Source organism: Pundamilia nyererei, unplaced genomic scaffold, assembly GCF_000239375.1.
Source record: "Pundamilia nyererei isolate P.nyererei 1_Seehausen unplaced genomic scaffold, PunNye1.0 scaffold00094, whole genome shotgun sequence".
Lineage (NCBI taxonomy): Eukaryota > Metazoa > Chordata > Actinopteri > Cichliformes > Cichlidae > Pundamilia > Pundamilia nyererei.
Genome location: NW_005187495.1, coordinates 1,226,010 through 1,243,128, shown reverse-complemented (window position 1 = coordinate 1,243,128; position 17,119 = coordinate 1,226,010). Strand labels below are relative to the sequence as shown.

The window sequence follows — 17,119 nt, the reverse complement described above, 5'->3', positions numbered from 1 at the left end:
AGCATGGCGGAGGAGGTGTGATGGTGTGGGGGTGCTTTGCTGGTGACACTGTTGGGGACACTACCACAGCATCCTTTAGTCGAGGTTTACCTGTTCACCAAATTTCCTGAAATTCAACTCAGATGGGTTTGCCTGATGTTGCTGACAGATGTCGTTCTCTTTGATGGAGGATAAATGTCCAACCACATGGACCTTGGAAAAAAGGGTTATTTACTGTGAAACCTTTCACTAAGAGAAGAGACATAATGGAAGCCAATTTACGGTCAATAGCTCTTTCAGTAACTGCAGTACTGTTTCATCACACAGTGAACAAATTCTATATATGTTGGAAAATGGAATTGGATTATCTGAACTCAATGCTGGGTGGAGGTTTAATAATGGGCGCTGACAAATACTGCCATTTGTAGCTGCACTGGGTAATGATTATTATGTAAAATAAATCAGAGAAAGATTTCTGGGCCAACAGAATGACCTGTCAAACATAATCGAATGTGATTTTTATCTTTTCGATGATGGGCTTGCTAATGAGATGCAGGGGAGACTAATTTCATGGCAGCAAAAGAGCTTCTTGCATTGCTTTTATTGACTTGATTTTCTTTTATGATATTTGGGGAGTTTCTGACTATGTAAAGGAACAGTCAAAAAATCTGGAAAAAGTGTTCCTTCGCTTGATTGTGATAAAAAAAAAAAGATTTAGTATTTTTACCTAATTAATTCTAAATCTTGTTTCAAAGGTTTCCTTCCAAAATAATGACTTTTGTGATTCAAAATAACAAACACCTGCATGGACTGCATGGAGATATTGTGCCAGAAAATTACATAACTATGATGTTTTTGAGCTGATGTTAATGCCACAGGATGGCAGAACTCTGCAATTACTGAGTCAGCAGAGTGTTGGCAACTTTTACGTTACTTTCATGGCTGTGTCTTTGTGGTTTGCTTTGCAGTAATACAATGCTTCCACTTTGTAATAGGCGAATAATTTTGTCCATATGGAATACCTAGAGCTCTGGTCAATATCCACTTCAAGGTCTCCTGCACATCTCGACTGCTTCCAACATCCTGAGTAGTTTTTGATTTTGTACTGGTCTAGTCCGGGAGCTGTGTTTCACTGCCCCACCGATTAACTTAAGTCAACAGCTGTACTTATACTGCTACACTATCATCATTGCATTCATTTCATCCAATTACTAATTGGTACGTTATTTTTATGTGTATATATATATATATATATATACATACATGTGTGTATATATCTATCTATAGATAGATAGATGGATAGATGGATAGATAGATAGATAGATAGATAGATAGATAGATAGATAGATAGATAGAGCTTATGGCAATATTCTGGGATTTTAAACAGCTTTATAACATTACTGAAGACTCTTGTTTTACTTTGAATTATGGTTCAAATTGTATATAATTAAAAAAAATACTTTTAAAAATAACATACTCTAGAAGTAATGCAACCCTGGAAGACTGTAACTCGAGCAGCAGAGCAGCTTCACTGCAAACAGACCACTGAATTAAAAAAGAGGATATTTGCTGAGGATTAGCAGCCCCCCTTTTTCAGCCACTAAACAATAAAACTGGGTTTGTCCTTGTTTACTAAGGGACTGCATGGAGATATTGTGCCAGAAAATCTGCACCTCCTCCCTTGCATTTGCATTTTCAGGTGTTTAGTGCTTTTCAGCTTGGCGGGTGGGCAGGGTGGTAGGGACACGAGGTGCTTTTGTCTGTGAGGGGTATTGTGAGAGAAACGCAAATAAAAATTTGTTTTACATGTTACAACTGTGGATCACATTTTCTTTTCTTTTATCTGGTTTCTGATGGTCAGTTGTATATTTCCAGATTTTAAATGGCGTACAGCAGGTCCAGTGCCATGTGGCTGAAGCTGCCAACAATGATAATTTTTTTCATGACGTTGTAAAACGCTTTGAAACCCTGAAAAGCAACCTTGAACATATGATTTGTACAAGCCTGTGCTCAATAATCCATTTCAGACATGTTTTCCCTTATTTGATACCACTGAAAACCGATATCCCTAATATGATCATCTCATGAAAACATCCACTACACTGTAAAAAGTAATCACTCACTGTCCAAATCAATGAATTCAGGTGTTCCAGTCACTTGCACAGGTGTATAAAATAAAGCACCTAGGCATGCAAACTACTTCTACAAATATCTGTTAAAGAATGGGTCACTCTCAGGCATTTAGTGTTTTCCAGCGTGGTACCGTGATAGGATGCCATTTATCCAACAAATCCAGTATTGTAATTTCCTTGCTACTAAATATTCAGCAATCAACTGCTATTTGTATTCTAACAATGTGGAAGCAACAGCTCACTTTCAAATACTGGACCACATCAAGATTTGAGCTGGCTGGCCAACAAGTTTTCATCGTGATGGGTAAAAAAAAATGCTGTTTTTTTTGCCAGATGCGTCTTTTTTCTCCATATTACATACAAGGTGTTCTTTGGCAACGTCGCTCTGACAGACCAGATGCAGTAATATCGACTGCTGAGAGATAACAGTTTCCAAGGCAGGATATCCTCTTTGCATCTTGCAGACACCACTGTATTTTGTCACTTTCTAACAATTTTACACTTTATAACAATTTTCTCATTTGTCTTCTACTTTCACTTGCTGTTAAGCTTAGTTATTAAAAACTACTTGGTTGGGTTTAGACACAAGGATATTTTGAGGGTCAGGACTTTAACGTTTTACATTCTATCATCCACTTTGTACTTTTCCTGCATCAGTTTATGGTGGAGATACAAATAATGCATGAAGTTCTTAGGTGTCAACTTTAATTTAATATTATCCCTGTTGAATCAACATACAGACACTCAGGATCTACTCTGCTGTTCTTTTGGTTACTTGATTCCAGATAAGATTCAGTCTAACAACCTAACACCTTTAGTTTGTTTGGGGCGGCTATGGCTCAGGTGATAGTGCGGGTCATCTACCAGTTGGAAGGTTGGTGGAGCGACCCCCAGTGCTTCTTGTCCTTGTGTGAAAGTATCCTTGAATAAGATATTTAAACCTGAATTGCTGATACATTGATTTGAGTGTGAAAGTTAGATATAAAAGTGCTTAGATAAAAGCACTGCATGTGTGTGACTGGGTGAATGAGACTCTCTTTGAGCTTTTTGAGTGCTCAAAATTGAGTAGAAAGATACTTTGGGTGTACCCATCCATTTGCTGAAGTAACTTGCTTAAGTGTGGATGTAGGACTTCTAAATCCATTTATGTATTTTATAACTCCCTATACAACCGTTGCAAGAGCTTGGTTCGCATTGCCGGCAATAAGTCGGACTCGTTCCCGGTGGGTGATGGGCTTCGCCAGGGCTGCCCTTTGTCTCCGGTTCTGTTCATAATTTTTATGGACAGGATTTCTAGGCGCAGCCAAGTGGCGGAGGGCTTTCGCTTTGGTGGCCTCAGAATCTCATCTCTGATTTTTGCGGATGATGTGGTTCTGTTGGCTTCATCGGGTGAAGGCCTCCAGCTCGCACTGGAACGGTTCGCAGCCGTGTGTGAAGCAGCGGGAATGAGGATCAGCACCTCCAAATCTGAGGCCATGGTTCTCAGCCGGAAAAGGGTGGAGTGCCCACTCCGGGTCGGGGATGAGTTCCTGCCCCAAGTGGAGGAGTTCAAGTATCTCGGGGTCTTGTTCGCGAGTGATGGGAGAAGGGAGCCGGAGATCGACAGACGGATTGGGGCTGCAGCTGCAGTAATGCGGACGTTGCACCGGTCCGTCGTGGTGAAGAGGGAGCTGAGTGTAAAAGCGAAGCTCTCAATTTACCGGTCGATCTACGTCCCTACCCTCACCTATGGCCACGAGCTGTGGGTAGTGACCGAAAGAATGAGATCGCGGATACAAGCGGCAGAAATGAGCTTCCTCCGAAGGGTGGCTGGCCTCTCCCTTAGAGATAGGGTGAGAAGTTCGGCCATCCGGGAGGGGCTCAGAGTAGAGCAGCTGCTGCTCCACATCGAAAGGAGCCAGCTGAGGTGGTTCGGGCATCTGACAAGGATGCCCCCTGGGCGCCTCCTGGGTGAGGTGTTCCAGGCATGTCCCACCGGGAGGAGGCCCCGGGGCAGACCCAGGACACGCTGGAGAGATTATATCTCTCGGCTGGCCTGGGAACGCCTTGGTATTCCCCCGGACAAGCTGGAGGAGGTGGCTGGGGAGAGGGAGGTCTGGGCCTCTTTGCTTAGGCTGCTGCCCCCGCGACCCGACCCCGGACAAAGCGGATGACGATGGATGGATGGATGGATAACTCCTAGACTTCAGTAACTAAGGTGACTTTCACTATGATTTGACTGTGGAAACTTTTTGCACATTCAAACAATGTTGTACATGGTTTCATAGTGTGGTGGTTTACACATTCACCTAACAAGCAAAAAATCCCTGGTTTGATCCTGGAAAGAGACACAAATCCCTTTAGGGTTGTGTAAGGGGATCTGCCCAATCAAACACATGGAACTACCCACTGTGAATCAATTCAATTTTATTTATACAGTCGCCTCAAGGCCCTTTATATTGCAAGGTAAAGGCTCTACAATAACACAGAAAAAACTCCAACAATCCCTCATGACAGGGGTGTCCAACTCCAGGCCTGGTAATGAACTAATCATTTGATTCAGGTGTGTTGACCAAGGGTCATATCGAAATCTTGCAGGTCACCAGCCCTTGAGGCCTGGAGTTGGACACTCCTGCCTTATGAGCAAACACTTAGCAACAGTGGGAAGGAAAAACTCCTCTTTAACAGTAAGAAACCTCTTTATGATAAAGTGGGGCCTCGTTACTTAAGACCTTGTATGTGAAGTGTAACCCAGTGTTAAAAACGGGATTAAAAGTATAAATAAATATTGATAAAAACAAAGTTAATTATAATAAATACTGATAAAAAGCATGTAAACATAAGTTTAATTAATATGTACATATGTATATGTAATGTATAAATGGTGTGGGGGCAGGACTTAGTCTTTTAGAGTGTGTTTGTCAGATCCACTGAGCGACCAATCATTGGCCGGTCTGACCCTCCCCCAGTCTGTGCGCTGCTCAGACACCTGTGTGCCTTCATGTGCCAGTCAGATACGCCAGAGACACAGACGGTGAAAGATCAGTTTACCCGTGTGGCGAAGAAGCTAGCTGGATAGAGAAAGTCCTTTTTTCGGCAAGAATAATAAGAGTGATACTGTATTCCAGAGGCCGTGAGCCAACGTGAGCACTGTGAAGCCCCGTGTAGCATTTGTTGCTTCGCATGGTCAGGTTTTTTCCTTTGCTTATTTGGATTGGATTGGTTTTGAGGACCTGAGAAGAATCGAGGATCCCTTTTCCAGTACTGGATGGCCCAGCCCAAAGAGCCGGATGAACTGGTAGATTGTAACCCGACTGGTTACAAACACACTGAGTGACTATTGAACATTGAAAGACTGAAATTGACTTTAGAAAAGACACAAAAGACAATATATCCTTGGGTCAACCATTTGTGGGGTTTATTTTATTTTATTTTGTTTTCAAGAAGAGCGCTCTACTTTTGTTAAATGTGCACAACTTTAATAATTGCTAATAAATGCAATTGTGTTTTCTACACCTACTGTGTACAAGTCTTCTGTTGTCATACACCCTTGGCTCCTACGAATCTATAACCTGTCTGATCTGGTCCATATTTCCCTTCTGTCCTCGTACTGTGGTTAAAGGTAACTATACTGCCTGCACTACATGCAAAGAAGGCAAGAAGTAGCACTAACAGGTCTAGTATGGCACCACCAGTGTTGCAGAGGGTAATGATTTTAAATTAGATTCTGGATTTAACAATGTAAAGAAGCCATATGCGGTGACACTCATAAATAAGGGGGTAGCTGAAAGTAGTTGCTTTCTCCCAAAAAGTTTATTTTGTTCATCTGGAAGTAGCGTTTTCAGTGGGACATACGTTTCACTCATCCAAGTGACTTCTTAGGTCTCAGCTGACTGCAGGTCTCCCCAACCTTATAAACAGTACATTTGCACAATGACTGAAACTAGCGTCACTGAATGAACAATGGGCTGTTAGGTAGAGGTGGGAATCACCATACAACTCACGATACGATATTATCACAATACTTAATGCACGATACGATATTATTGCAATTTTTTTAAAATATTTTGCAATATTCAAATTCTGTACATAAAGGTAAACTTTATCAATATTCATTTTATCTAATATCAAAGTCTCACACTCAGTCTTTCTCTCATTTCAGTCAGTTTTATTGTTGACAAACTGAACGGTTTGTATTACAGTCTAGTCCAACTTAACTGGAATGTTAAGTTCAGTGTGTGAATGGGTGAATGACTGAATGTAGTGTGAAGCGCTTTGGGGTCCTTAGGGACTAGAAAAGCGCTATACAAATGCAGACCATTTACCATTTACCATTTTAACTGAATACAACCATCCAGTCCACGAAAAAATAGTTTGTAACAAAATATCGATTTCTGCTGTCCCTGTATCGATACATTATTAGCAAACAAAATATCACGATACTACACAGTATCGATTTTTTCTCCCACCCCTACTGTTAGGTCAGTTCCTTGATGATTAATATGCAAAGTGTATTATCCAAAAGGCTGCTTTCTCTTTTCTCACTTCTTAGTTATTGTGTGTGGGGGATTATCATTACATGAACTCAAATTCATAGTTTGGGAGGGAAAAAAAGACCCAGCCCTGACACTCATCACTGAATGATGCTCAAATGCTCCAGTGATTTTAATACCTAAATAAGTCCTTAATATGTTTCTTTACTGTTTTCATACTTTCAGTCACCTGTAAGGCACTTTGAACTGCACTAGCCCACACAAAAGATGCTATACAAATAAAGTTTGATTGACTGATAGCACTTTTTCACTTAGCCTTTAGTTCACATTCTATTTGGTTTCCATTTTTTCTCCAGGACGTTTCCCGCCTGCTTTCAAAGTCTTGCCCTAGAGGTGTATAGGCACGAGTATCTGCAATATTTATGTGTGTTTTCCGTGTCTGTGTGCATGCTAATCCCAATACTCACAGCTAGAGAAGACGAGAGGACAGGAGTGTTCATCCATTGGGAAATTATGGAGCTGCAGCTGGCACTCTGCGTTGATGGTCATCCTGAAGAGTAAGACAAGTGCAGAGGGACAGAAGCACTTAGACAAAGATATTCAAGGCAGTAAACTGCTTTGGATGCTTCATTTCTCGGCCCATGAAGCACATGGTCTGAGTGCACTGGATTCATCACTGCTTATATCACATTATGCACTACAGTATAAGAGCACTGGCTTCCACCCGGATAGTACAGGTTCACACTTGGTTGCTTGGTTGATGTGTAAAATCCCTGAAAATGGCACAAATGTTTCATCATCAGTATCAGGTCTGGTTTTTCACACATGTCAGGACTCCAAGGCATGTCAGCTTCTAAAAACAGCAGTTCTCAGCTAAGATCACTGGACAAGTCAATACACAGGCTGTTAAGGAAAAGCAGCAGTGATTAAAAAGACACATCATATAAGTAAGGTAAAAACTTAAATCCAATTCAAGTTATATACTCTACGTGTCACTTTAATAAATCAAAATGATAAGGGCTATAAAAATGACAGTCATGAAAATGGGCTTTTTCTTTGACTTGTGTTGTTGTGTCTTTGTCGCTGCTACAATTCCTCATTAAACGCATGACGTGGAGCACAAAAGAGGAGCCTTTGTCAAAGCAGGAAGGGGGCTGCCTCGCTCATCTTGTTCCGAGGTGAACAAAGTGCAGATGATGTACAGTTTCAATTTGCATTTTTGCTTCCATCCTTGTCGGGAGTCGGAAAAGCCAAATTGTGAGAGTGGAGCTGAGGTGAAAAAGAACAAGCAGCAACGAACACGGCGGAGATGAGAGAGATGTGTCAGTCAAGGCGAATATGGCCTAAATATATGTCTCTTTGACACTTAATAACCTGCTAACGAAGCAAGACTTTTCAAATTCATCACAGAAAGAAACGCTAGAAATAATAAAATGAGCTCTTAAAAGCAAAAACCTTTAGGCCAAGTGTGTTTGTGTGAATGAGGCATGTTGTATAAAGCGCTATGAGTGCTCAAGAAAAATAGAAAAGCCCTACATTACAACTGACCAATTTACCACAAGCCCCACCCACCTGCTTTTCAAACCTGTTTTGGAGATGCAGCCAATCAGAAAATTTTAGTTCAGTTCCCTCTTCTACTGAAGACAGCTTTCTTCTGTTTTAAGATCCAGTATCAGATTACAAAATGATTTTTTGAACTCCCCTTTAACTGCTACTGAAATACTTTGTAGAGTTGATGGAAACAGCCACATCGGCTGCTAATTCCTGTGGGTGTGTCACCACAAGTGACCTCTTTCACATTAGAGATAATCATTAAGTCTTTTGTTGATATTAAAATATTGATTAGTGCAGGTATAAACTTGGTGTTTCACAGCAGTGCATTTTAATCTTGAACCCCTGTTGATAACAGGCATATTTATGGCTCAATTTAGAAGTTCATGATCACACTGTTATTAACCTCTACAACATCCAAAATCATCCTGCTACAATTATTCCTCCCATAAATTAAAAATGGAAGTGGGCTGTCTGAAAAGTGGCTCCCTTCTGAGTATTTGCACAAGCAGACATCACAGCATACCCAGGGAACTAACCGAAATTTGCCAGTCAAGACAAAGGAATGAAATGCCAGAGTCTTACACCCTAGTCATTTTGGGAAATGCTGTTTATTGAATTTATTTGCCTCCATGACGGGACCTGAACTGTCCTGAAATAGCAGCAGCTGTGCATCAGCTCCACAAAATGTCTGAAAACAAACACTCAAGGTGGTTCCTTGCCATTAGGCCAGCTCTAGCTCGAAATACTAGATGCACAGGTGAAATTTGATCTTCAAGACAGAAAAAAAGCTCATGTCAGAGCTTGAGGACTCATAAACCCAGATGCCACTCCAATTTAAAAGGAACCCGTCCACTCGAATCCTGAGTGTTTTCTGTTGTAGGTGCAGTCACACAGTTGGGTGGGTGGGGGTGGGGGGGTTGTCATAAGGCCATCACCTTCACCTGTGTGTCATTACTCAGCCACTGAAAGGCTGTCAGAGCGAAAGCAACAAAATGAAAAGAAACACAAGGGTTTTATCTTACTGCACCAAAGGTAAAGAATGCTATGTGGTACAGAAACTCATGTAAAGGGTGAAAGATGCAGTTAGAATTTAAAAAGATACAAATCAAAATCGCATTGCTGTGTGTTCTGTATGTGTGGGAGGTGCTGCTTTCTACAACAACCAATATCAGATTATTTGCTGTTACTAAAATGATTTATACAACTGTAATGTTCCTGAGATTTTATTTTACTCTTTATTGTTCTGGATCTGCCTTCTGTTTTTCTCTGTCTGTGTCTTCCTGTTTGTCTATGTGACTCACCAACTGCAGTCAAATAGTGAATTTTATTCCTGAAGGTGTTTTTGCATGGCAGCTAGAGCAGGGCGATATGGCCAAAAATATATATCACGATATATATTTGAAAATTTGCGATAACGATATAACTGACGATATAATTTCTGCGAGACAAAATACAACTCCAAAGCGCAAAAAAAAAAAAACACCATCCATTTATTTCACTTAAACAAGCAGCTGTTTTTTTATGTGCATTAAAGCTATATAAACATTTAACAGTGCAAATGCAAATTCCTTGCTGAAAGTTTAACCAAAAGGCATTTCCAGTAGAAATGGGCTGACATATCCTGAGCATAACCATGTATAATATCCACTGAAGTTAAAAAGAGGTGCTTTGCTACATTTAACTGCAGTGTGCCAAATAAAAAAGTCAAATATGTATTTTTCGGACCACAAGGTGCACGGGATTATTAGGCACATTAAGCGAAACAAAGCAGTCAGATAAATCAAACTTTATTCAACTCATTCTTCTTGCTTCCTCCACTTCTGTACCATTGATTCGTTAATGCTGTATTCTATCACAGCTGCTCTTTTCCCATGTTGTTGCAGTATATTAATGACTAACCTCATATTGTGGATGGATTATCTCAGTTGTTCTCCTGACTGAAGTTTGGCCTGTTTACAGCATCCTAGCATGCGATTGCATTTGTCTCTAACCATCAGGAACCTTCACGTTAACTTTTATCGAGTGGAAAAGTGTTAGCGTTCATCCTCCAGCTTTTCTGTTTATGTTATGCTAACATAGCTATGTCGCTAGCAATCACGTAGCACATCATTATATACCAGCCAGCCCTACTTCAGTAACCCTACAAATGTCACTGCTGTGTAGCTTCCTGTCTTCATTTATGTTGGAAGTGATAGCAGAGCTGTACGTTAGATTTTTTCAGAAATCTCTCAGTCAGAACATGCTATATCATGCTTAGGTAACTAGCGAAACTAGCGAGCTAACTTCCGCTAACTTCTAACTCTGTTAAATGTAATGAATTCTGTTTTCATGGATGCCTGGGTGTTAAACATCATAGTTACACCTGGTAAATCAGCAACGCTGATCGTTTTATTAAAGATGGAAGAATTTAGACAGTTTCTGATGTTCGTTTGACTTCGGGACCTTAAAGGACGGAGTTTAGGACCCAGATTACTCCCAGATTTACGAGCACCTTAGTCCGACAAATAGGCCTACGGCAATAACGACGGCCGCTTGCATGTTCTACAAAAAATGTGCTTTGTTATGTATGTGACGGACAAACACCAAACCAGTTAAGTTGCACCATTTTTACAGTCTAATTCTGGTTCATCCGTTTCACTCAACAATCTGCTTTCCCCATTCTCATTCTCCGTTACGCCGTGCTTTTTCATCAATGCGCATGCGCGTTCTACCCATATTTTATTGCGATAATTCATTTTCTTATCATTGCCTAGCATTGTACCGGTATTACCGTGAGCGGTATAATATGGCGCAGCTATAATAATGGCTGGTCTTTGAATGCTAAAGGAAAGCACCCTGTTGTTCCTTTTGTTACCTCCTCAAACATAGCATACACTGGCCCGTTCTGCATGAATGGAAAGGAAGATAACGCCATCTAACAAACAATAATATATATTAAACAGTTTCATTTATATGCCGCTTATTCACAAGGTCAAGACCCTAAAGTATTCCAAAGAAACCCCCAAAATCGCATGAGCCCCTATAAGCAAGCACTTAGTGACAGTGGGAAGGAAAAACTCCCTTTTAACAGGAAGAAACCTCTGGCAGAATCAGCCTGAAGGAGGGGTAGCCTTACGCAGTGATCAGTTGACTGTTCATAGTTCTATCAATGCGGTCTATTGGTATTAATTATTAGACTTCAGTCACAGAACACCTTAAGAAAGGCAAGTCTCATCTCTTTAACAGAAAGACAAGATACAAATGGATAGCAATCTGCATGTTCAGGTTGATTCTACTTTCAAAGATTTACTTTTGGCAGCCGACAGCCAATGCTCCAGTTTTAGCTCTTTCCTGCTAAGGACAAAGTATCAGAGAAATTAGGGTTTGGATTTTCAAATGTGATGATTTCTTTCTTTTTTATTTCTTTGTGAATATAAACAATTGATTTTAGACAAAGCTACAAAATGAAACTTTTTTTTCCTTTAACAAAAACATATATTTATTGTAAAAGACCCACTTGCAATACCTTCACATCCCACCAGGGGGCAACAAGAAACATTTAAAGAGTTATAACACTAAATTACAGACGGAGCTACAGTGACATCACCCATAGCTTCAAATGTTTTCTTTTGTTGCCATCTTGGTCTTTCGAAATCAAACATGATAACGAGGGGCACATTTGACTGTGAGATTGCAGCCTGATTGGCTAATGACTTGTCAGTCACAAGTTGTTGGCCAATAATATCACAGGTAAATCCTGTTTTCTGGTACTGTTTTTGGACTTAATTTAAAATGTATGAAAAAACAGTGAATCTGCCAGTAAAGCCAACAGAAGTCTTTCCTCATTGACTTCTTTCTTCTTTTGTCTTTTTTGCAGCCACAAATCTGGATTGCTATGGTCCCATACAGATAGGTTCATCCATCTGGCTCTTTAGACAGACTAAAGTCCAAATGTCTTTTATTGTCTGTACTCAATGTCAACACTGGTGGCAGAATTTTGTTTAGCCACAATATACAGTTGGCATTAAGAATCAGAATAGAGGGAGTATTTCTCATGAAAAGATTTTTTTTACCAGCAGTCATTGGCTGTGATATGTCTGCTCTCGATTTTTGTTCTTTTATCTTCCTGTTCTGTGTGTTTTGAAGGGTTTTACCTCAGAGTATAAAGTATTTTCCCATTGTTCCAGATCCGGAGCAGCTGATTGGGCGTCGTTATCCAGTGAGAATCGGCGTTCTTGGAATTTCTAAAGATGGTGTCGGGCAGCCAGATCAGACCGACCATATTGCTGGTTGAAAAAGAGGGAAATTGATACAGAGAGAGAGAGGAAAGGAGGTAAGACTGATTCCCTCAGATTTCTTTGAAATGCACGAGGCTGCACTCATTCCCAATAAGAGCATAATAAAATACTCGGGCAACTAGGGGAAAACAAAGCACATCAATCAATTTGTTCCATTAATTACAGACCTCTTCCAAAGAGAGAGAGACAGAGGGAGTGAAGAATATTGCTTTATCATATGAAAATGTTCAAATAGTAGATGCTAAAGTGGTGAAAAATAGCCACAGCAGTAGTTCATTTTAAAAAAGAGATCTAGTATAATTATCACTACATTGGTATTGATTCACCCACAAAGCTGATATATTTAGGAGTTTTTTTAATAAACGTTCCTGTATATTTGCAGTATGTCTTTGCTAAACTTTATAGTATGTCTTTACTTAATCTAATATACCTGTTGAGGGTTAGAATCCGCATGCTGCTGCTGTTATACCTCAGACGGGTGTCCACCCAAGTCTGGGCGAAGATAATATCGATCTGGTACTCCTGGGAAGAGAAAAGTAGAGTCAATATAAAGATCTGACAACCCGTGTTAGAGAAGAATAAAGGCAGAAAGAGACGTGCAGCCAGAAGTCTGTGTGCTAAGCAGCCAGTCGAATCCTTCGAGAAGAGCCAAGAATGTGTTTGTCTGAACACAAATGTGTCCACATCAAAGAAAAATACAAAAGCACTGCAGCCCTCGCTGCAAACATTCAATACATATTATGCTTTTGATATGGAAATTAAATTACACCATCTCACAAACTGTTTGCTTCAGCACATTTCCTTCACCTCAGCCCAACCCTGCGTCTAATTGTGAGGTTTTTAAAAAAAATACTGAATCCAATGTTGTGTTTTTGGGAATGTTAATATTATCTCTGTCTTAGAAGAGTGGATTTGAATCCACCTTTTCTTTGCTGCTTTTTTCCCACAGGTATGTTTATAATCCACCAACCTCGACCCATAACACACTTCAAGTATTTGGAATTTGTAAAACAGCAGAATTAGCTCTCGGAGATTTTAGCACACACATGAAACTTCGATTGAAGCCTGTAGATTCCTCCCGAGAACTTGCATCAAAATAACGGCTAAATATAACCAGGCAAATTAGAGCTGACAAAGAATGTCAGTCATTGATCTTCACTCTCCTTCGGGCAGCAATTAAAAGCATTTATCTTGCAGATACATGTGGGTTCTGCAAGACAGTTGGCTACACACTCTTCATAGTTTACACATCTTAATGGCTGCTATTATTGCTTTATTAATACAGTGAAACACCTGCTTTGTGTGCAGTTTTGTCTGTGATCAAATTTACAGATACTCTAGAAGATAGTTTAGGCAGTCAATTTAACTGTTCTCACATAGTGCATCCTGCTACTGAAACTCGTTTGCACTTATATCATTAGTGCTTTGCTCACTTATTTTCTAAATTTGCTTGTTTCCCACTGAAATCTATGCTTGCTGCTGTTCATGCATCACTTCTTTGGCACCACCTCCACCCCCACATCTGAGTATAGCCTCTGAGTATACATTCCTCTTCAAAGAAGAGTTGTTATTGTCACTCCCCACTCACTGTCTTCATGTACATTTGGAGGATGGCAGACTAGGAGAATAAGTGTGGGCCAGGCACTGTCATTTGTACATGGAAGTAACAACAGTGTGTGGGCAAGGATGGTGGTAAAACTCCAATGTCAGAGCCTAAATTCATCCCTCACTCTTTCACTTCCCATAGAGACATTATGATGGCGCACTCTGACATCTTAATCTTTTACTCCCCACTTGGAAGTGAAATCAGGAAGTCACGATTGCTTAAGATTTGCTCCTTAATGTTTTACTCACATCCCAAAACGAAGTAAGCACAGGAAATAATCATGTTAAACTACACGATCGACTGGCGACTATAAACTACAATGTCATATATATATATATATATATATATATTTTTAATATTTATTTATTTATTTTTTTAACAATGCGAAATCATTTTGAATTAAGCAGAAAAAGCCAAGAGTTCAAGTGCATCGTTGTATTATTAAGTCAGATGGTTGAGAACTACTGATACCCCTGGCAGGAGATGAGGACCTCCAATTTGGCTAGCAGAAGGTCAGTACAGCAGCTGGAAGGAGTTGCTGTACTGATAAGACGTAAACTATGCCAGTACTGCAGAGATTCAATTTTATTTATACAGCGCCAGATCACAACAACAGTCGCCTCAAGGCGCTCTGTATGTATTATTGTAGGGTCTACCTTGCAATATAGAGAAAAACACAGCAAACACTTTGGTGATAGTGGGAAGGAAAAACTCCCTTTTAACAGGAAGAAACCTCCGGCACAAACAGGCTCAGGGAGGGGCGGCCAGTTGGGGTGAGAGAAGGAAGACAGGATGAAGGACATGCTGTGGAAGAGAGCCAGAGATTAATAACAAGTATGATTCAGTGCAGAGAGGTCTGTTAACACACAGTGAGTGAAAAATACTCAGGGCTGGATCAGGTGACGCTGTAGGCTGCTGGGGGATTCCCATGATGCACTATCTGTATGCTTTAGCAAAAAGGAAAGTTTTAAGCGTTATCTTAAAAGTAGAGATAGTGTCTGTCTCCCAAATCCAAACTGGAATCTGTTTCTGCAGAAGAGGGGCCTGAAAACTGAAGGCTCTCCCTCCCATTCTATTTAAAAGTAGAATGGCAGCGAGAGAAATCTTCCATACTGGACAGTTTTGTCTTTACCCAAATGGTGACTCAACAGATAACCTCACAAAGGCTGTTTTTAGGGCACAGTACTGTACACAAGAACACAATTTCACATTCTAAATGTTTTTTACCTTTTACTAAAACAGACAAGCCAGACTTGACCTGCCTAAAACAGCTGTTACAAAATCTATTACTGCTGCCCTACTGTTGATCATTTGGAGATGATGATGGGGAGAGCCCACACTGACTATGGCACGCAATAATTCAGTCAAGTGAAGCGCCGAGTGTTACGTGCTCTACGCGGTGCAGGTGAACTCACAGCAATGCTCAAATGGGATTTTCTGCTAAAACTAGGTTGTATTTGGGACTGTACCTCCAAGATGGGTCCATTATTCATGGACATTATGCAAAACACTGAAGCCACACTGAGTGTCGGGAGATATGACTGAAACTAACAACGGAGGCTTTCATTATTTCTCCTGGGATCCATTTCAAAGTCAGAAAACAAAGGCATGAAGGGAGTCTGTTACTTATAGCCATTGTGAAGAAGCAAATGAATGATGCAAAGACCTAGGCGAGCTGAACAAAGGTGTCTTGTTTTGTATATTCTCTAATGTAAAGTCAGAGAATAGAGGTTGTAAGTTCATTATTTAGAGCATAAATGTTTCATTTTAGGCTTTAAAATATTCAGAATGTGACACACTATTTCTCTCCTGTCCCCGACTATGTTTTTTAGACAGCAGACAGCAGGCACATGAAGTGCTAGGAAACCCTCACATGATTAAAAATGCATTACTCCTTATGTGAGTTGGAGTTGGACCCACAATCATGAAACCAAAAGGTGTAGTTGGAGATGACAGTTGTTCATGAGAAACCTCTGCTTATGAAATCCTGTATAGTGATACCTACATTTTGCGATATAAAATGAAAGCGCGCTCTCACAATGTCATTTACTTTGCACACACAAACACAATATTATTGGCAAATGAAGGATGGTAGGAAAAATCAACAAATACGTCCCCACTCTTTCAGAATGCAAATGCCAGTCAGAATCAGATAATATGAAATCCATTAATAAAGCCAAAGGATGTTGACAGCAAAGCACGTCTGACTGAAATTAATTAGCCTGACTTTAGTGGCATCAGAACAAATAGCTTCCTCCTTATCCGGCCTCATCTTTTTTGCATGGAGGCAGCTTCGCTCCTCGCCACTTACAGATGTCTTTCATCCACATTTTCCACATTCAGGTACCAAAACATGTTTGCTGAGAGAGCCGATATCCTATCTTTATGGCTGTGTGTTCAGTCAAAGCTTCACTGAGAACTCCCAGAGCCAGAAATGTTTAAAAAAAAATAAAGTGTCTAGATTGGCAGTGACAGGGCTCTAAGGATTAACAGTTTTTTCATGCCTGTAATTACAACGAGTTTTCCATTGTTTTTCTGCCATGTGGAGGGCCTCACCGGAGGTGTCTGTCAGCGGGATTACACAAAAACTACTGAGCCAGATTTCATGAAACTTGATAAAGAGGTGAAGCACGAGCAAAGAAAGAACCCACTAGGTTTTGGTGTGGATTTTGATTGCTTACTTTAAACTCAGTAGATTGTGCCTTTCTATTGTAACACTTCTTCCTTCAATCAATCATGATGTCAATTTACAGTGAGAATGACAAAAAGTAGAAAAAAATATTTCATTTACAAAAAATCATTTCATTAATGAATATGACTTTTGCCCCTTTAGTAATTCAGATTTTCCAGGTCCAGAAACCCCAACTATGGTATAGCATTAACAGAAATATGCTGCTCATTCAGGTGATAGTTTCACTTTACTTCAATTTATTCAACACAACAGAGGCTGTCGTTGTCACTTGTGATATGTAGAAAATATTTATTGAAGTTTTTCAAGCTAAGCCCATTCAGTATAGTAGAACAACGTGCATCCCAGAGTTCTCTGTGGATAAATAAGGCAAACAAAGGCCTTTCACCCAGGAGACTGTGGTATTCTCA

At 40.2% G+C, this 17,119-nt stretch overlaps 1 protein-coding gene across 3 annotated transcripts in view; it reads right to left on the bottom strand.

Annotated features, from left to right (window-relative positions):
- Positions 1–17,119, bottom strand: part of LOC102192418 (gamma-aminobutyric acid receptor subunit gamma-3-like) — a 181,086-nt gene that overhangs the window by 62,576 nt on the left and 101,391 nt on the right. For all 3 annotated transcript variants that reach the window (XM_005739842.1, XM_005739843.1, XM_013912591.1), the window contains exons 4-6: positions 12,845–12,936; positions 12,271–12,402; positions 7,051–7,133 (exon numbers count right to left, since the gene is read on the bottom strand). In XM_005739842.1, coding sequence (XP_005739899.1) covers positions 7,051–7,133; positions 12,271–12,402; positions 12,845–12,936 — 307 coding nt within the window. The remainder of the gene's footprint in view (positions 1–7,050; positions 7,134–12,270; positions 12,403–12,844; positions 12,937–17,119) is intronic.